At 39.1% G+C, this 21,071-nt stretch overlaps 1 protein-coding gene across 5 annotated transcripts in view; it reads left to right on the top strand.

Moving 5' to 3' along the window:
• The window catches only part of si:dkey-233k19.3 (dynein axonemal heavy chain 11), a 105,071-nt gene that overhangs the window by 33,055 nt on the left and 50,945 nt on the right, over positions 1-21,071 (top strand). For 3 of the 5 annotated variants that reach the window (XM_062063096.1, XM_062063098.1, XM_062063099.1), the window contains 36 exons: positions 1,739-1,840; positions 1,919-2,314; positions 3,697-4,029; positions 4,118-4,372; positions 4,459-4,628; positions 4,704-4,926; positions 6,073-6,189; positions 6,270-6,356; positions 6,449-6,607; positions 6,784-6,867; positions 6,974-7,132; positions 7,210-7,332; positions 7,437-7,559; positions 8,118-8,342; positions 8,433-8,524; positions 8,592-8,718; positions 8,798-8,938; positions 9,007-9,240; positions 9,865-9,996; positions 10,113-10,273; positions 12,595-12,751; positions 12,846-12,991; positions 13,074-13,190; positions 13,274-13,412; positions 13,478-13,570; positions 14,742-14,936; positions 15,021-15,098; positions 15,185-15,317; positions 15,464-15,591; positions 15,818-15,966; positions 17,999-18,149; positions 18,224-18,355; positions 18,478-18,651; positions 19,217-19,421; positions 19,604-19,769; positions 19,842-19,944. In XM_062063096.1, the coding sequence (XP_061919080.1) occupies positions 1,739-1,840; positions 1,919-2,314; positions 3,697-4,029; positions 4,118-4,372; positions 4,459-4,628; positions 4,704-4,926; positions 6,073-6,189; positions 6,270-6,356; positions 6,449-6,607; positions 6,784-6,867; positions 6,974-7,132; positions 7,210-7,332; positions 7,437-7,559; positions 8,118-8,342; positions 8,433-8,524; positions 8,592-8,718; positions 8,798-8,938; positions 9,007-9,240; positions 9,865-9,996; positions 10,113-10,273; positions 12,595-12,751; positions 12,846-12,991; positions 13,074-13,190; positions 13,274-13,412; positions 13,478-13,570; positions 14,742-14,936; positions 15,021-15,098; positions 15,185-15,317; positions 15,464-15,591; positions 15,818-15,966; positions 17,999-18,149; positions 18,224-18,355; positions 18,478-18,651; positions 19,217-19,421; positions 19,604-19,769; positions 19,842-19,944 (5,709 nt within the window). Of the gene's footprint in view, positions 1-1,738; positions 1,841-1,918; positions 2,315-3,696; positions 4,030-4,117; positions 4,373-4,458; positions 4,629-4,703; positions 4,927-6,072; positions 6,190-6,269; positions 6,357-6,448; positions 6,608-6,783; positions 6,868-6,973; positions 7,133-7,209; positions 7,333-7,436; positions 7,560-8,117; positions 8,343-8,432; positions 8,525-8,591; positions 8,719-8,797; positions 8,939-9,006; positions 9,241-9,864; positions 9,997-10,112; positions 10,274-12,594; positions 12,752-12,845; positions 12,992-13,073; positions 13,191-13,273; positions 13,413-13,477; positions 13,571-14,741; positions 14,937-15,020; positions 15,099-15,184; positions 15,318-15,463; positions 15,592-15,817; positions 15,967-17,998; positions 18,150-18,223; positions 18,356-18,477; positions 18,652-19,216; positions 19,422-19,603; positions 19,770-19,841; positions 19,945-21,071 lie in introns of those variants that run through there. The other 2 variants (XM_062063097.1, XM_062063100.1) reach the window with 2 other exon arrangements.

The raw sequence follows: 21,071 nt of genomic DNA on the forward strand, positions 1-21,071 counted from the left end.
GGCTATTGTACTTGGTAGCATTACTGTTGGTAATTGCATCATTCCACTTACTTTTGTTTACATTCAAGAGCTCTACCTTAGCGGTTAGCATGCTTATTGAGTCCTCATACGGTGATAAAGCATGTTAAGCTATTCCTCGTTCTCCTGGTGATACTTGAAAGAAAGTTAGGTTATTTGCCGTCATGGTGGCGAAGATTGCTGACTTCGCACTTGTTTGCTGCTAGCTCGCCAGCAAGGATGCTAGATTAAGGATGCATTCTTGTCCCTGCTAAATTTGCAGGACATAGCTAGAATGTGTCATCAACATGCATTATCATAATATAATGATAGTATTCCAAGCTCTCTCGTCTGCCAAATTTATATCATTTGTAATGTATATTGTGCAACCCTATTTTACGCCAATAGCATTCATGTGTAGTAGCTCTGCGTTGTGTTGTGATCTTCCTGTACTGACACCGCTCTTAGTGAGGCACAAACCCACATTGCCAGAATGAGAGGTAAGTGTGCTAGCCACCACACACTCTTTGAAGTTGTCAGGGAGTGAAGTTTACCAACGTCCACACGACCCAGCCACCCTGGCTCGCCTCCGTTACACATGCACCCCAGACTGGATGATTTACAGTCGGCAAGACTAGTATTTTGGTACTCACGTGTTGCCAGCTATCTAGGCACTGTGTGTTCAGTAGGGGTGTGGGAAAAAATCAATTCGAATTCAAATTGCAATTCTCACGTTGTGTGATTCAGAATCGATTCTCATTTTTTAAAAATCGATTTTTTTTAATTATTTTTTTTTTTATTTTTATTTTTTTTTCAATTAATCAATCCGACAAAACAATACACAGCAATACCATACCAATGCAATCCAATTCCAAAACCAAACCCGACCCAGCAACACTCAGAACTGCAATAAACAGAGCAATTGAGAAGAGACACAAACATGACACAGAACAAACCAAAAGTAGTGAAACTAAAATGAATATTATCAACAACAGTATCAATATTAGTTCCAATTTCAACATAGCAGTGATTAAAAATCCCTCATTGACATTATCATTAGACATTTATAAAAAAAAAAAGAACAATAGTGTCACAGTGGCTTACACTTGCATCGCATCTCATAAGCTTGACAACACACTTTGTCCAATATTTTCACAAAGATAAAATAAGTCATTTTTTTGGTTCATTTAATAGTTAAAACTAATTTACATTATTGCAATCAGTTGATAAAACATTGTCCTTTACAATTATAAAAGCTTTTTACAAAAATCTACTACTCTGCTTGCATGTCAGCAGACTGGGGTAGATCCTGCTGAAATCCTATGTATTGAATGAATAGAGAATCGTTTTGAATCGAGAAAAAAATCGTTTTTGAATCAAGAATCGTGTTGAATTGAAAAAAAAAATCGATTTTGAATCGAATCGTGACCCCAAGAATCGATATTGAATCGAATCGTGGGACACCCAAAGATTCACAGCCCTAGTGTTCAGCCATTTGAATTGGTTAGTTAGACTTAAGTAAGTGAATAGTAGATATACAAGCTGTACATGGACTACCCTTAAGTTATGTCCAAGTTTAATTTCTATAACGATTTACCTTTAGAATAAATACTTGAATAAATATGCCTCTTGAAAGTGTGTGGTTGTGAGATACTGTATGGGGAGAACTGAGTGTGTTGCAAATGAGTAAAAAGTGAAAGTAAAAAATTAAGCGTTACTAACATTTGCTTCTGCTCCTTAGCTTGCTGAAGTCTTAAAAGATGTAAAGTATATCCAAACACTCAACATTACCATTCCTGTGGCTGCCATGACTGTTTTTGAGAAACGTGACCTCTTTACAAAGGTGAGAGGCTCAAACTGACTTATTTTTACCAGTGTAGTTTACGTGGTCCTCAACATTTTTCATCCATAAATGTTTCAGTATGTGAGCAGTCTGCAGCTTGTAATGCAGTGGTACAATCAACTCAAACAGACCGTGCTCGAGGTGGAGCTCCCTCTGATCGCAGATGAGCTGACAACCATAGATCAACAACTGAAAAGAGCAGAGACTCTCATGACTTGGCAAGACCAGGACTGCTGGAGCTTCATTGGCGCGACCAAAGACCTGGTCCATGACCTTGTGTACCGAGTCAGTCGAGCAAAGGAAAACCATGATGCCATGCAAAGGATGATGAAAAGTTGGAGCAAACAGACTTTGTATTGCAGAAAGGACAATAAGAAAAGCTCACCGCTGCAGCTTGAGGACAGGGGAGACCGTGTTAGCAAGATATATAGCTCCATAAAACGAGACGGAGAGTCCATCCACAAGTTGGTGCAGGTATCAGGATGCATTGCAATATTCACTCTTACAGTATATGTTTTATATTTTTAGCCTGTGCACTCCCTGGCCATAATAGGAGATGCATCTGAAAAGTAACGATTCAGCACAAGGAATACTGTATATAAAATAAGATGGGCATTGACTGAGCAGTACAGGTCCGATCTACTAAGATCCAAAAAGAGTGTGCAAAATAGCGTGTGCAAACTATAAAATTGTGTGCAATATTAGTGGGTGTCTTGTGTATACAATTTGTAACAAGTGCAAAAGCAGTGATATTTTTTGTGTGTACCGGCTGTCACCATGGAGACACTCGTTTCCCTCCACATTTTTTGGCATCATAGTGTCTAACCTGGAAATACAACAAACATGACAACACATTCACGCCAACATCACCTCAATGCGAGAATAGGTGGAACCAAACAAAAAGAAGGAGTGACCAAACACACGCTACAAACGTTAGCCGGGACATTTAGACAGCCATTAGCACATGATCAAAGAGGGCAAAAGAAATCGATCGAGCGATTGCGACTTTTATTGCTGTCAACATGCAACCCTTTTCTGATGTGGAAAATGTTGGGTTTGCTGCGAACACTTGAGCCCTGTTACAAGATTCCTTCACGAACCTATTTTACAGATACCTGTGGCGTTATGTCATGTTTTTGACATCCAGCACACAAATATGATATGTACCAACTTTTCAATGATCTGGAATGATTCAGGTGCAAGAAAATGCTATTGCAAGAAGTTTTTTCATAACAGTATGCATCCTAAATGAAAAACTGAACACTTAAAAAAAAAAAAAAAAAAGCGCCAGCAGACACCAAAACAAATCAATTGAGTTTGTTTTAATCAAAAATGTCATTGGCGTATAGACAATGTTTCCTTTTTTTTTATGATAGTCCAAATATGTTGATTCGCACACAGACGGAATATTCTCTTTCTTAATCGTCTGTCTTTGCAGCACAAACGCCTTCTTTCTCACAGTGATTTGTGCGTAATTTGCCCATTTGCACGAACATTCCAGATGTAAGTATAGACACAAAATAGCGTCCGTAAAACAGTTAAACATATCACAGTGTATGCACTAAATGATGATCCTTGCATCTCCTCTTCCCAGTACTGTGGGTGTTCTAATAATCAGCATATATTCTGCATATACTGTACATGAAGGCCAAAACGCTAAATGGATTGCGCTCTCTATTTTGCTCATTTAAGTGACGCAATCCTCTGCGAACAAGCTTAGTAGATCAGCTTTGCACACGCTATCAAGTTTTATGTTCTATGTTTAGTGTTGCAGTTATAGTTTGGAGGGTGACCCCAAAAATGTGTTGCAGTGTTTGACATTTTTTCTTCCTTCTTTCCTTTTTCCTACTTTGTAGGAAAACATGACGCTTTTTCATGCAGACTCTGCTTCAGATGCTTGGCAGTCCTACCTGGCATATGTAGACGAGATGGTAGTCGAGGGGTTCTTCTGCTACATCAGCCACTCGCTCCAGTTTTTCATAGACAACATGGAATCCTATCCCAAGCAAGCCCCTCTCTTTGAGCCTCATTTGACGCTAACAGACCTGGGGATGACCTTTATCCCATCTCTTGAGAAAGAGGCGGGGGATGGCTTTTATGAGCTAATAGAAGGACTTATTGGAGATATATTTAAGGCATCAGTGAATGTCAACAGGTTGGCTTCTTATGTAAGCATGGACAGCTATCAGGTATAGGCCTACAATAAGATTTTATTATTGCTGTACGTCACAATATAATATCATTTGATAAAATTGGCATGTGGTCTAAACCTCACAGGACATAATGGAAGACATGCTGGATTTGTTGGACCTGCGAAAAGAAGTGATGGGGAGAGTGGAGAATGTTCTCAACAAAGCTGTGTCTTACCAGCGACAGTTCGATTGCTATAGCCATCTCTGGCAAGATTGCAGGGCAGAGTTCCTCAGCCAGTTCCTCCTGTATGCACATGCACTAACACCTGAAGAAGTAGAGGCTCACAGTGCAGATATTTTGCCAGAGAACCCTCCTACCGTCGAAGACTTCACAGAACAGGTTTCTCTTCCCCCCCCTCCCCCCATGTGATTCAGTTGCAAACGTTTCATATGTTGTTCTACGTAACCGTGATCTGAACTTCACAGATTGATTACTATGAGGGCCTGTACTCTGAAATATGCAAGCTTGAAGACTCAAGTGTGTTTGATGGATGGTTTCGGGTGGATATCAAGCTCTTCAAAACCAACCTTCTGAACACTATAAAGAAGTGGAGTTGGCTTTTTAAGGAGCACCTTTTGACACATGTCACTAACAGGTCAAAATTGTTACTGCTAAAATACTGTATCCTATGTCTATGTGCCTTTCTCACCTTTTATGTTTTGCCTCACAGTCTTGATGAGCTGCAGGGGTTTATCCATACTACTGTTGAAGGACTTGCAAAGTGTGTGCCTCAAGGGGATCACGACGGTTTAGTGGAAATCATGAGTCACCTCTTGGCTACAAGAGACAGACAACCTGGCACAGACAATATGTTTGAGCCTCTCAGGGGCACAGTAATCCTTCTGGAGCGACATGGAGTGACTATACCAGACAAGGTTTATTTTCAGCTAGAGGTAGGAAATTATAGAATTTTGCTTACTTAGGATTAGGGCTGTCTTTGAATAAAGATTTTCTTAGCTAAATCTGATTTTTTAGATTTTCCCCATCTTTGACGATTAGTCAAATCCATTGTTGTTTTTTCAGGACAAATAAACAAATGGTGATATGTAGTAGATATGTAAATATTCCAAAGGTAATTAAGGGTACAGTCTTACATTAAAGTGAAGAAATCAAGGGTATCATTTGCAAATTTTCCCCACTAAATAAAAGGCTGAACCACAGTTTGTGAGGTTCTCAGCTCTGGCACAGCACCAATAGGACATTAAACTTGACTAAATAGAGGAAGCAAAAGTCGTAACAAAGTTTACCTATGTGAACCTGCGAAAGGATCATTACCCTTTTTCAAGAAGAGAGCTACCATTTTGGGGCGAGGCAGTGTGTCCTGGTGCCCGGGCCGTGTCCAATTTCTATCATTTTTCAGCAGGGCGCACAGTCGAGGAGCGCGATGACACGGCAAGCTCTCTGTCTGACTGCATAGCGTCCTCATGAGCCTCGATGACATCATCCATGTTGAAATATCCTCCCAACACCATTAGTTAAATATTCTTGTTTGCAAACCTCTAGATTTTATATAATAAGAGAGGCGGGAGGCCAAAACACACCAGCTGATTTTAGAGACTATCAAGCAATCAATCAATCAAAGTTTACTTATATACCCTAAATGTCTCAAAGGGCTGCACAAGCCGCAATGACATCCTCGGCTCAGCTCCCACATCAGGGCAAGAAAAAAACTCAAGTCAATGGGAACAAGGAAGAGGACTAGGGACAAGGAAGCAGAGACCGCTCTGAGAAAGGGTGAAGTGGAAGCTGAAACTAAAATTAATCTCTTACTCTCTAAAAACTATTTGCCTGTACACAAGAATATTTCATTATTATTTAAAGAAGACGTGATGGCGAACGGAATTAATTTATTCTCCCAAGACACCCAGCCATACGCTGGGAGCACCTGCAGGGCGAGGGAGGTTTAATATCTGACGATTCGACTGCAAGGTTGATAGTCGAATCAGACTCCTCCTAATCAGATCGTTCAATTTTCGACTATTTAAAGAAAGCCCTACTTTGGATAAAACATTCTTAATATGATGTAAACTTTTTGTCAGGAACTCCCTGAAAAATGGAGTGGGGCTAAAAAACTGGCCTTAAAGGTGAGGCATGAGGTCTCCCCTTTGCAAAATGAAGAGGTGTTGGTTTTACGAAGACGTTGTGTGGAATTTGAGGTAAATATGTCATGTTTTTCCCACATAAATTGCACTTACAGTAATAGGATGTGAGTATCACCAAACTTCTCATTATTTAGGTGAAACAAAGCCAATTACGGGACATCTTTAGAACAGCTGCACCTTTCAGTTACAAAACATCACATCCCTACATCAGCCTGGAGAATGTAGGAACCTAAATATTGCCTTTTCATGGTAATACAAATTGTTTTGCATTACACTTACGATACAATTACCTTCCTCTTCTTTATGCCTGTAGTCAGAAAAAGCCATTCGAGACATGGAGAAAGAGTTGACAGAATTGCAGCGGTCAACACACCTATTTGATGTCTCAATCCCTGAATTTAGAGACATCAAGCTCTGCAAACGAGACATTGTTGTTCTCAAAGAACTGTGGGATATTGTTGTATTTGTGCATGTAAGTAGTCTAATTTCAGGACTCAGAAAGCCTCACCCACCATACTTCAAGAACCAATAACTCAATAATTTGGCCAGGCCTTTTGTCTCAATCGCCATTGATCCTATTGCCACTAAATGCCCCAATTAAGCGCCCTCAGCCCACTGACCTTTATCCACGTGTCTTTATCTATACAGACCAATGTGGAAAACTGGACAAAGAGCAAATGGAGGCAGATAAACGTGGAGCAGATAGATGCAGAATTGAGAGGGTTTGCGAAGGTGAGATGACCAACAGTGCACATCTTTCTGCTGCCTTGCAATCATTGGTTTGTGTAATAGATTGTCCTCATAACCAACAATAGCCACACATTGTGCCTTTGTCCAGGACATGCGGAAGCTTGACAAAGAAGCTCGCATGTGGGATGTGTATTCTAGTTTAGACTTTTATGTTAAGAACCTGCTGACATCCCTGCGGGCCGTGAGTCAGCTACAAAATCTTGCAATACGTGACCGCCACTGGGTACAGCTTATAAGGACAACAAAGGTACATAACTATGAAGAAGCAAAGATTTGCAACAAATAAATGAAACATACATTTTTAAATATGTTCTGTATGTGTAGATGAACTTCACTGTAAGTGATAGCACCACCTTGGCAGAACTCTTGGCGCTGCAACTGCATCTTTACGAAGAAGAGGTTCGGCACATCGTGGATAAGGCAGTTAAGGAAATGGCCATTGAGAAGGTTATTTTTCAGTTGTTTATGGATGACAATAGTTGAACATGAAAAATCTAATCAAAAACTCTTTGTGTAAATACTGTGTATACATGTGATGACTTTTTTTTCAGGTTGTGACAGAAATAAGTCAAATATGGGCATCAATGGAGCTTTCATATGAGGATCATTACCAAACCTCTGTACCACTTCTTGAATGTGATGAGCGGCTCATTGAAACGCTTGAGGATCATCAGGTAAGTTGATGAGAGATTCTGCTCCGGGCAACCTTATCGTCTCAAAAAGTGCAAATAACAGTAAAGCACAGAAAACAGTTCTCAAGAGGAGTTGTCTGGGAGAAGGACTGGTAGTTAAGTGCTGAATGGAGACGAGAATACAAAAAAGGAGGCCGCCCTGTCTGTCTGTCTAACAGCACAGCTGAGACGAGAGAGGTCCCTATTGAGTCCTCAGATTTATAGCTGCTATTGGACATAGGGCATTGTTGCACCACAGTGGTCTTTGTACATGTATACCAGATGCATTTGGGGGGTTGCAGCTAGCAATTAGAAGTCGTACTACTTTAGTGTCTCTGTCTTTGTGCAAACAGGCTGTTTTCCTCCCCCACTTTTGTATTGCTTTTCATGCTGATGAGGTTGTTTGGAAATCAAACTTGTCAATTAATCAAATCAAATGATATGAGCTAATCAAGATGTGATTTTGCACCTTTCAGAGTAGGTGCTATTTTAGTGTTTAGGGCAATACCTAATTTTAGATAACTTGCTGTATGCTTCTATAAATGTCTCCCCACCCTCAAGGTTCAGCTACAGGGCATCTTCCAGAGCAAGCATGTAGATCACTTTCTTCTCCAAGTAGTGGAGCTTCAGAAACAGCTCACTGTGGCTGACTCTGTGCTGATGATCTGGATAGAGGTGCAAAGGACGTGGGCCTACTTGGAAAGCATATTTAAAGGCTGCGATGACATCTGCCAGCAGCTGCCAACAGATGCGCACAGATTCCGAATGATAGATGTTGAATTTCAGGTCCGCACTTGTACACCTGATTGATATTCTAAACCAATGCTACGCACACTTTCAAATGTGTGACTCAGTGGTTTTTTGTTTTTTTTTCAGGAATTTATGTTAGACAGTGCAAATACCAAAAATGTCATTGAGGCCACCAATAAACACAAGCTATTTGAAAAGTTAGAAGATCTTCAAAAAAGGTCATTGTTTATTTTATTTGAATAATTTCTTTTGGTAGCATAATAAATAAATCCTCTCATTTAACAGACTGACTTTGTGTGAAAAAGCTCTTGCGGAATACTTGGAGACCAAAAGGCTTGCGTTTCCAAGATTCTACTTTATTTCATCAGCAGACTTGTTGGATATTCTCTCTAAAGGAAGTCGCCCTAAAGATGTATGTTTTTCTTTTGTTTCAGTTGTACTGAAAAAAGTACACGTCATTACTATAGTGACTCTACATGTATTTGTTTTAGGTAACGTGCCACCTCTCAAAACTGTTTGACAACATGTCCGATCTGGAGTTCTCCAAAAATCATTCCACACTTGCAGTGGGAATGTACAGCAAGGAAAAGGAATATGTACTCTTTCAGAGGGAATGTTACTGTAATGGAGTGGTATGACTGAATCACATTTCATTTTCATTGCGACAACTTAACAACATATAAAAAACTTGTATGTTCAGGTGGAGGCATGGCTTACCTGTCTGGAGAAGTCCATGAGGGAAAGTGTCAGGGGTCGACTGTCTGAGGCTGTGTCTGTGTATGAGGAGAGACCCAGAGAGCAGTGGATTCTTGACTTTCCAGCCCAGGTTGCTCTGACTGCATCACAGATATGGTGGAGTAACGATGTGGAGCTTGTCTTTAAAAGAATGGAGGAAGGATTTGAGTCTGCACTTAAAGACTACAACAAGAAACAGGTGCTTTTGAATGAATGAATGAATGAATGAAATAAGTTTATTTCGGCCATAAAATCAACCCTCAACCAATAACCATTTTGTGTGACAGTACAGTACAAATTATACATATATAACAATCATACACATTTACACACAAAAAGAAAAGAAAAGAAAAAGCATGACCGAAAAAGGAATAGGCTGTGGGACTGTTTCAAACTTGTATTACAATGAGAGACACTTAACTAGTAACGTGAGAGGATGATGGACGTGTGTTCCCATGCCATCCTCATGGCACCAGAGTCAATGCCTTGTGCTTGTCAATTTTACCAGTGCTGTGTCATGTTAACATGTCCTTGACTGCTGCTTTAATAATCTCTCTGGCTTCAGCCGACGGTACCACAATGATTAGAGCTGTCATGTAAGACCAGTTACAAACGCAGTGATATTTTACTGATATTTGTTTCTCAAGTCACATTTTTTATGTGTTTTGCTAATTTTTTTGGATACTGGTGGGAATTGAAACAAAAAATACTTTATCAACCAGAATATTAGATGACCTGTCTTTTTCAAAATGTTTCTTTGGAAAAATACGGTCCTATTTAAGGTCAGTATGGTAATGTATACATGAATTTGTTTCTCCCCCAGATTGCTCAGCTAAACATGTTGATTGACATGTTGTTAAATGAAATGAGTTCAGGAAACCGACAGAAAATTATGACTATTTGCACCATTGATGTCCACGCAAGAGATGTTGTTGCAAGCTTAATTGCTCAAAAGGTAATCACTCTCATCTGAATGTTGATCATGTACTGATTTGTCTGTAGACTCCTTATTTTCCTTATTTTTACATCTAAAGTTGTATTTGTTTCTCCTTATATTTCTTCCATCACTAGGTTACCACCTCGCATGCCTTCCAGTGGCTTTCCCAGCTCCGCCACTGCTGGAATGAGCAGCAGCACCACTGTTTTATTAACATATGTGATGCCCAATTCCCTTACCTTTATGAATACCTTGGGAATACACCACGTCTTGTCATCACGCCCCTCACTGACCGGTAAAACTGCTGCCCATCAGCAGCCAGACTTGAAACATTCTAACTAATGCTATCAAATTATAATTTTTTTAATCAGATTAATCACACTTTTGAATTTAGATTAATCATGATTACCGTAATCAATCAATCAATCAATCAATGTTTATTTATATAGCCCTAAATCACAAGTGTCTCAAAGGGCTGTACAAGCCACAACGACATCCTCGGTACAGAGCCCACATACGGGCAAGGAAAACTCACCCCAGTGGGACGTCGATGTGAATGACTATGAGAATCCTTGGAGAGGACCGCATATGTGGGTAACCCCCCCCCCTCTAGGGGAGACCGAAAGCAATGGATGTCGAGTGGGTCTGACATAATATTGTGAAAGTCCAACACATCAGCGAAAGTCCAGTCCATAGTGGGGCCAGCAGGAACCATCCCGAGTGGAGACGGGTCAGCAGCGTAGAGATGTCCCCATCTGATGGACAGGCTAGCGGTCCACCCCGGGTTGGGAGCAGAGTAGAAAAGAAAAGAAACAGCAGATCAACTGGTCTAAAAAGGGTGTCTATTTAAAGGCTAGAGTATACAAATGAGTTTTAAGATGAGACTGTAATGTCAGGTTATTACTCGCTTACAGAATATAAACCCAAGCCGAGTCATACCAAAGACTATACAAATGGGACCCATTACCTCCCTGCTTGGCACTCAGCATCAAGGGTTGGAATTGGGGGTTAAATCACCAAAAATGATTCCCGGGCGCGGCCACCGCTGCTGCCCACTGCTCCCCTCACCTCCCAGGGGGTGATCAAGGGTGATGGGTCAAATGCAGAGAATAATTTCGCCACACCTAGTGTGTGTGTGACAATTATTGGTACTTTAACTTTAACTTTAATAAATGAACTTAAACTTTGACACAAACGCAATTTTATTGTCAGAATATCATCCAGGAACATTTTTTTATGTTTTACATGAATGCAGGTCATTTCTTTCTTCAAAATCAGTGGTAATTTTGACAGCAGTTTTTAATTTAGTTTTAGTCATAGTCTTTTGGCGAAATTTTATTTGAATTTTAGTCATATTTAGGTCATCAAAATGATGTAGTTTTAGTCGACTAAATTTTTTAACATTTTAGTCAACTAAAACTTACAGTAAACTTCTTTGGCTAAAATATTAAGTGTTAGGGGAAGGTTTATTTACACACACAAAGTTTTATACATAAATTGTATCATACTTTAACTATGACATGCAATAACTTTGTAGCTATTTTCTGTTCGATCATTAAAATGTAATGTGTACATTTGATCAAATGTCTAATATTTAATTAGCCAATTATGTAAGGTCCATATGTAAGAAAAGCACACAAATGTTTTTCTCTTTTATGCATTTTAACAATTATATAAATGCGAGCAAACGTCAGCTGACAATAGAGCCTATGGAAGTCGCTCTATTTTGCCTTTAATGCGTTTAACAAACCATCCAAACACCTTCATCAAGTTGTTATATACACGCTGTAAGTATATATATATAATGTAGTAACATGTAATATTTACGTATTTTACTTATTTTAAGCATACAGCAGTGCATTAATTTCACGAAAGCATCACCACGTTTGCTTTTTCCTTCCAATGACATCACTGATTAGTACTCACTGCAGACATCATTAGAGAAAACAACAATAATAAAACATCACTTACTATACAAAGCCTGCTCTCACTGGGATGGCGACTGTTAGGATGTTGATATATTCCCGTTTAGATGAAGAATGACTCATAAACCTCGCAAAGAAAAAACAGGGTGGAACCAAGCGTTTTTTGGGGGATTTTTCACCATATTCGGGTCTAAATTGGCTTTCAAAGTTGACCAACTTCTCGGATTATGTCCTCATCCTTTTACTATACAGGTGAGAGGCATGATTTGTAATCCACCATAAACTTTCACAAGCTCGTCAATGTAGCAGCATAAGGAAGTTAGAGCTCTATGAGAATGCGCCGCTACAATAGGTCCTTAACGTTAGCGCTTATAATAACAATATCACTAATACTTGGTTAATATTCAGGTCAAGAAATGTACATGGAGTATTGTTGGCGGTTTTTGGACGGTTATTTAGAGGGCTTTATGGGTGGAAAAGAGGACCTCCCATTGACTCCATTATAAGCTGACTTTTTATTACTGGTACGTTTATTTAAGAGTTAAAATGCATTAAAAAAAGAAAAACATATGTGTTGTTGTCTTACATAAAGGCAGTGAATTATAGGCAAAATACCCCAAAAAAGTGCAGTTCTCCTTAAACTCATTATTGACAGCCGTAGTTTTAACAGGTTGTCTTTGCATCGATTCAGGTGTTACATCACGTTGACCCAGTCACTGCACCTGACCATGAGTGGAGCCCCAGCAGGTCCTGCTGGAACTGGCAAAACGGAGACCACTAAGGATCTTGGCCGAGCCATGGGTGTCATGGTCTACATCTTTAACTGTTCTGAACAGATGGACTACAAGGTTTGGAATTGAACAACCTAGTCAATTTGCACATTTCATATATTTGTGTCGTTTTAAAATATTAAACAGGCATTTTGTGTTTTTTAATGCATAGTCAATCGGTAATATCTACAAGGGTCTGGCCCAGACTGGAGCATGGGGCTGCTTTGATGAGTTCAATCGCATCCCTGTCGAGGTTTTGTCTGTTGTTGCCATGCAAGTGAAAACAATCCAGGATGCAATTCGGTCTAAAAAGAAAAGGTGAAGCGTTAAAGTCTGTTGCATGAAGTCTATACATTGGGTATTGCATAATTACAAAAAACATCCAATTGCGCATCCTCAGGTTACTGTTCCTTGATATGGAAATTCTCTTAAAACCCTCTGTGGGGATTTTCATTACTATGAATCCTGGCTATGCAGGAAGAGCAGAGCTTCCTGAAAACCTCAAGGCTTTGTTCAGGTAGAAGTTATAACATAATGTGCATAATGGGTCCTGTAAGTGACTTTGTGCTCAATGTATTGTCTATCTGCATGCTAATGTAGACCCTGTGCGATGGTGGTACCTGACATTGAGCTCATCTGTGAAATCATGTTGGTAGCAGAGGGCTTCTGTGGTGCTAAGCTTCTGGCCAGAAGGTTTACTGCCCTTTATGCTCTATGCAAAGAGCTTCTCTCCCAGCAAGTAAGACAACACCTGTTTGCACTGATAATATTCAATATTACACACCTTCACTGTTTTCCTATTAGGACCACTATGATTGGGGTTTACGTGCTGTCAAGTCTGTGCTGGTTGTGGCTGGTGCACTGAGAAGAAGAGATAAAAGAAGACCAGAGGATCAGGTGATCTACAGTAGTGTAGTAGAAGAGGAAACAATGTTTTATACTTAATGCATGAATAATTATAATAGATATGATCCTAATTTGTTTGTGCAATTCTAAGCAGCTTTCATCAATTGCTGGGATGTTACTGACGTCATGTCCGGCTCACGTCCCACCTGTGATGGTCTAGCTAGCTCTGTTCTCAATGGGTACTAAGCACCATTTAGCCTTTCTCAAAGAGAAAATGCCCTGTGCTTGTGTTGTTTTTGGCTGTACGAATCGTTCAAATCGCAAAAAGGATGAACGTTTCTTTAGAGTTCCTTGAGAGGTTATTAAAAAGTGAGGAAGAGTGCAAGATTTTACAAAACAACAAGAAAAACAGCACACACTCCAGTCCAAGGGAGCAGAATCGAAAAATACATGAGTTTGCAGTGATCAGATTTTTTTTTTTATATGCTTTTAACATTTATTATTTCCCATTTTGGTATTATCTTGATTTAATTTGTATTTCTTAAACACATGTTTGCTACGAGTGTTTCAAAAAGCACCAACTCGGCGAGTCTAAATAAATTAAAGCAAATATCATCAAAACCTAAAAGAGTTAAGCTTTTACCAAAGGCAGCATTCATAAATGAAGCGTTTAGCACAGACACAATGTTTTCATCTATAGTTATACTGTATTTTGATATTTTGATAAAGACAGGGAAAAGCACGCTACTCACTCGTAAACGGCGCGTGCAACAGCAACAAACATCAATTGACGCGAAGGTAAATCATAAAATGCAACCTTACCCGAGCAAAAACGATACATATTTATCCGGAAGAGTCTTGATACTAAATTTCTTGACCCAGCCACACACAAGTAAGTCGTAGACCTTAATGCTTTTCCAAGTTTCCATCTGTTTTGTTGTCTAGAATGTTGTCTGGAGCACAATAGTTGGATATGTCTGTGTACGCGACCGACGTATAATTGTTGATGTCACTCGACAAATTTTTTTTTTTTTAAGTACAGGGATCTATTCCATTGCATAGTTTGAGTTTTTTGCTCGCATCTGCTTTTAGCAGGAAGATTTAAGCCTCTTTTGTACTCAGATAGCTTGCGTGCTGCTTGTACTGGTTTTCACCTCCGGGAAGAAGTCACGTGTCGGAATACAAGCAACAATCAGTAGATACTCAATATCCTGTGCTTTAGGTGCTCATGCGTGCTCTGAGGGACTTCAACATGCCAAAAATTGTAACTGAGGATGTCACCATCTTCCTGGGATTGCTGCAAGATTTATTTCCTGGTCTGGAAGTAGAGAGAGAAAGAGACCTGGAATTTGAAAAGACAGTAAGAGATACCACTGTTGCTCTCCGTCTTCAGCCAGAGGAGACATTCATTCTCAAGGTTTGACATAAAAAAGCTAAAAGATTTCCGTATTTTAAATAATTATAATATTGAAATATGAATCACTTTCTTCACTTTCTTCAGGTGATGCAATTGGTGGAACTCATGGCTGTGCGTCATTCTATCTTTGTTGTTGGAAATGCGGGAACTGGCAAGAGCTCGGTTAGTAGTTTTTTTTAATGTAAGAATAACATTTATTTTTTAAGTGACATTTAAAAAGATACATGTACCAATTTGTTTTATAACAGATATTGAAAGTTCTCTATAAAACCTATGTGAACCTGAAAAAGAAACCGATCTGGAATGACCTCAATCCCAAGGCAGTTGACAGAGACGAATTGTTCGGCTTCATCCATCCAGCAACTCGAGAGTGGAAAGACGGCAAGCATACTTTATTAGGAATAAAAAATCATTTTAAAGCCATAAGATACACTGCTCTCTCATATTAAATGTGGCTAAACATAATCAAGTAAACATAAATCTTAATGCTTTGCAATATCCTTTCCTGTTTGCCTTCTCAATTTAAGGTTTGCTTTCATCGCTGATGCGAGAGCAAGCAAACATGTCCCACCTAGGACCTAAGTGGATTGTGTTGGATGGAGACATTGATCCGATGTGGATTGAATCACTCAACACGGTGATGGATGACAACAAGGTACCTCCCTCCCTGTTCACTCATACACTTTTGTACAACACAACACATAGCAACAAAGGTGGTACAGATGGAAAAATATGGCTCTTTCCTCCTGCAGCAATCACTTCTGTACTTTCTGTCTTCATCCAGATTAAGGAATTACTAACCAATTATAATGTAATGAGACATATTTTATGGGTAGGCTTGCTGATTATCAGCTGTGGATGATAATGCTTTCCACAATCAGGTGCTGACTCTAGCAAGTAATGAGCGTGTGCCACTCACGTCATCCATGAGACTTGTGTTTGAAATCAGCCATCTGAGAGCAGCCACTCCTGCCACTGTGTCCAGAGCAGGAATCCTCTACATCAACCTGCAAGACCTTGGATGGAACCCGTAAGTCTCTTGGTCAGGATTTAGTTGACGTTAAAATGATGAACGATCGATTCATCCATCCCATCCATCCATTTTCTACCGCTTGTCCCTTACTGGGTCACGAGGGGTGCTGGAGCCTATGGTTTAAATTCCATGCTCTGTATATCGTAAAGGTGCTGTTTGTCACTAGCTCAAGATTACCCTTTTGAAACCAAAAAACCTGACACCACCACCACCGACTAGCATATGTTTCCAATAGTGTTTAAAGAACAGATTTAATACCGTAATTTCCGGACTATAAGCCGCTACTTTTTCCCCTCGTTCTGGTCCCTGCGGCTTATACAAGGGTGTGGCTTATTTACGGCCTGTTCTTCTCCGACACAGACGAAGAGGATTTCGGTGGTTTTAGTACGCAGGAGGAAAACGATGACACAATGATTAAAGACTGACTTTTCATATACCGGTAGGCTGGTTATTTTGATAACTTACAGGCGAGCACTTTGTATTACTTTGCACCATTGTATTATTTGTACTCTGCACGAATGCTGTTCGCCATGTCAAAGATGTGAAAGTTTGATTGAATGATTGAAAGATTTATTGTTAATAAATGGGACGCTTTGCGTTCCCAAACAGTCATCTCTGTCCCGACAATCCCCTCCGTGGTAGCAGGAACCCCTATATACTACGGTAATTACACATCAAAACCCTGCGGCTTATAGTCGGGTGCGGCTTATATATAGCAATCTGTATTTTCCCCTAAATTTAGCTGGTGCAGCTTATAGTCAGGTACGGCTTATAGTCCGGAAATTACGGTAGATAAAGTTTAGTTTAAAGGTTACCTATGATGATTTTAGTCTTAAAACACTTCCTTGTGGTCTAAATAATGTTTTTGGATAAGCTTTGGTGTATATATGCACATTTTGTTTCACAGTCACATTTCTTACACACTTCCTGCAAGTGTCTGCAAGATTTTCGTTTGTGGAGGTTTTTCCATATTGCAAATAAAACCATGCCCCACCTTCTCCAAAAGTATCAATTCATATTTTAACAATGTACACTGTTAAATATATATATTGAAGACAAACTTCACCGCTATGTATTTTTCCAGACACCGTAAAAAAAAAAAAAAACAGTGTAAAGATTCACCCGATCACAATATTAAGTAAAATTACACACTCTCTGATCGATACAAAAAAGCTGTTTTTAACCAGCATTCATGCCACTGCTTGTTGCACATCTGTGTTATTGTGCGCATCCCATCCCAAGATCAGGTTATACTCTTATAATAGATAAATATAACTATAATAATATAATATAGTAATATAGCTATAATAATAGTTATAATATTCATAATGATAATAATTGCAATAGTAATATAACTTAAATCATATCTATAGTAATATATTGATATCTATAAAATTAGAAAATAATGCGTTTCTTGTGTTCCCTCAAACCAAATCATAATGTCACCTTGTTTTTACATGAAAATTTAGCGGCTAATCCAATTTCATACTGGTCCATCTTGACCAAAAAATCTGTGTAAAATATTGTAAAGACAAATAAACACGGAATTATTCGTTTTATAGACATCAGAACAAGGGGGGGGCATTAGATGGGAATGAATAACACACACGATTCAGGCAGAAGCCATTACAGTCCCACAGACTGTGAAACAGAAGGGGGATGAGGAGTGGGGGCTCTGCAGGCCTACTAGAAATGTCCACATTAGTCCATTCGTCAATCAGTAACCTGACTTACAGTATTCCCCAGTGTTGAAAAAAATACTCCAAAACCTCATGGGCAGAGGCATCCATAACTGCGTGCAAGCTTACACCCTAATGCATGAACCTTATGATTTGATGTGTTGGCATTGTTTCACACAAGTACTAAATATTTTAGCAACATTTTTATAAATCAGAAATGACAAAATCCGCTGTAGGTCCTCTTTAAACAGGTGAGCAAGACCATAAATCACTCCAAACACAGCTCCTGCGACATGGTGTTTTTCTTTTATATCAGCTCAACAGTAAATGTGTATGCTTTCTTTGCGCAGGTATGTTGCCAGTTGGATTGACCAAAGAGAACGGCAAACAGAAAGGGCCCACCTAACCATACTGTTTGAAAAATACGTCCCACGTTGTCTGGAAAAGATGAAAAACACTTTTAAGACAATCACTCCTATTCCAGACAACTCTCTGGTACAGGTATATTAACACAAACCATAACAACAACATGTCATTCTATAGTACTTAACCCGTGTGTCTGTTTTCTTATTTAGACACTCTGCACTTTGCTTGACTGTTTTCTAACGACAGACAATATTCCGTCCGACTCTCCACGGGACCTTTATGAAACATACTTTATCTTTGCCTGCATTTGGGCTTTTGGTGGGGCCTTGTGTCAAGACCAGGTATTAAGTAGAATAAATTATCTTGAAGACAGTAAAATACAGTTTGACCGCACTCATGATGGGTCTGCCCAATGACATGATATAGAATAATCAATCGAATTCCATCTTTCCGGATGATCTAGCTTTATGATTACCGTGTGGAGTTCAGTCAGTGGTGGACCAAAGAAATGAAGACGATCAAGCTGCCGGCACAGGGGATAGTGTTTGACTACTATATCGACCCTCAAACAAAGCGCTTCCTTCCCTGGAGTGAAATTGTGCCTTCTTTTGAAATGGAAATTAATACACCATTACAGGTAAGAACACATAAGAGGTCATATAAGGCTATAACATTGTTTGTATGATTCTATAAACGTTTTCAAAGGTAAAAAGCAGCCCTTTTAGTGAAAAGTAAACAGATTCAGCTTGAAAGCCATATTAAAAATGTATGTATGCCTCAGTGAGCATAATAAGAAAGGGTAACATCACTTTGAGAGGTTAGGGCAGGGGTGCTGGAATGGTTGATAGATATGCCACTGTGTCTGATTACCATCTACTTCACCCCATACCAGACTGTGTGGGGAGGAAGGCTTGAGCAACAAGGCTTGAGCTATCACCCACGCTCCTTTTGTCTTTCTTTCTACTCTTATGTACAGCTGTGAATGCTCCAAAGGCTCTTGCTGAGCCATAATTAGTGGGGTTTTGTTCTGAACAAATGATCCTATTATGACAGAAGAGTTGTGGTGTACAGGGGAAATACAAGAAATTATAAATCACATACAATTCACTGAACACATGTCTGTCAATAAATCACTCCAAAGAAAGCCTTAATAACCATGTATGTTTCTGTTCCCCGTCCTCCTGCTGTTTGTATGATTGTAGGCTGTTCTGGTACACACAGCAGAGACCCTGCGTCTTCATTACTTCATGGACTTGTTGCTGGAGCGCAGACAGCCACTGATGCTGGTGGGGAATGCTGGTGTGGGGAAAACCGCACTTGTCAGGAACAAGTTAGACGGTCTGCCAGAGAGTTACAAGACTGCAAAAGTACCCTTCAACTACTACATAACCTCCCTCATGCTGCAAGGTAAATGTGGGGGAAGGTTTATTTTTGTATTCTGGTTCCCAGTAGTAAATTTCAGTAAACTGAAGCGCCATCTGCTGGTGATTGTTATGCTATTAGGAGATGGAGGGAATCTCAACTCCTCAGATTGCATTCAATCATCTGTTGTTCACCTGTCTGTTTATATATTTTGGTTTGTTTTGTAGAGATCCTTGAACGGCCATTAGAGAAAAAAGCAGGCAGAAACTACTCCCCTGTGGGCAACAGAAGGCTGGTGTACTTCATTGACGATATGAACATGCCAGCTGTGGACATCTATGGAACAGTGCAGCCTCACACACTTATAAGACAGCATCTGGATTATGGCCACTGGTATGAACACACGTCACACTTATTGGTCAACATTTCCTCATGTCTTAATTGTTTTAATTGTAATACATGCAGGTATGACAGACAGAAGTGGTCTTTGAAAGAAATATACAACACTCAATATGTTGCATGCCTGAACCCAACAGCTGGAAGCTTCAATATCAACCCAAGACTGCAGGTGTGTTTGTTAATAGGCCAACATCATTTAGAAGAAGCATGGTTGTTTTTGAGTTTAACATTTGGTCTGTTTCTTTTCAAATATTTGCAATTCAGTTATTATTTTGTATAGTGCTAAGTTTGCACACAGAAAAAATGGTGTGCCATGCATGTCTGTTTTTTATTTTTACAAACGTATGATTTTGGTGTGCATTGTCTTTGTGTGTCTTTGTGTAAAAATCAAAGCATTTTGGTATTTTACATTAACAAAACCAGTACAATGTATACATTTATTTAACCTTTAGGGCTCCCCTCAAGTTTGGTCCCGGGGAAAAATATGTCATATATATTTGTTTATTTAATCAAGCGCTTAAATCTCGAGATCAACTTCAGGTCTATCTGTCAATATAAAGTTAAAAAAAAATGTGTTGCCCTTTTTTGTCAAAACCCTGTTTGTTATGGCAATATTTTCCCCAAACAAATGTTTAATGTGAATTATTTGATGGGAAGTAATTGGAGCCCAAAAAATAAATGACAACATTCATTTTAATTCATTATTGTTTTTTGAGCAATTACTTTTTTTTTTTAAATTACTGCTAAAATTCCTGTGGACCCAAACGGGCCTCATTCATAAAAGTGTTAAAAAAAGATCATACTTTTTTTTTTAACTTTCATTGCTTAAGTCTGTAGCTCAACTTCAGATCTATCTGTCAATTATACATTTGTATTGTTTTTTTTCATGTTTGTTTTATGCACTTTTTGTCAAAGAAAATTTTGTTTTTTATATTGCAAACACAAAATCTGCAATATTTTCCCAAAAAATATTTCAAAATGACATTTTTGATGTGAAGTAATTGGAGTCTTAATAATTCATAAAACATTGATTTTGATTCATTATTTTTGAGCAATCTCTGCTATTAAGGAAATAAGAAACAGTCTGCATGGCATTTCATTTGTTTGCTCTTTTATTACACTTCTTTATGTTTTTTTTCTTTTAATAGTATTTTAAAAATGTGCCTCAGGCCCTTAAGAATTAACTGCGGACCGCAAATGGCCCCCGGTCCTCATTTTGGACACCCCTGTGATATGTATTTATTTCACAATTTATTTGAGATTTATTTGAGAAAAAAACCCAAAGGCCTACAAGAG

Source organism: Entelurus aequoreus, linkage group LG11 (genome assembly GCF_033978785.1).
Source record: "Entelurus aequoreus isolate RoL-2023_Sb linkage group LG11, RoL_Eaeq_v1.1, whole genome shotgun sequence".
NCBI classification, from domain to species: domain Eukaryota; kingdom Metazoa; phylum Chordata; class Actinopteri; order Syngnathiformes; family Syngnathidae; genus Entelurus; species Entelurus aequoreus.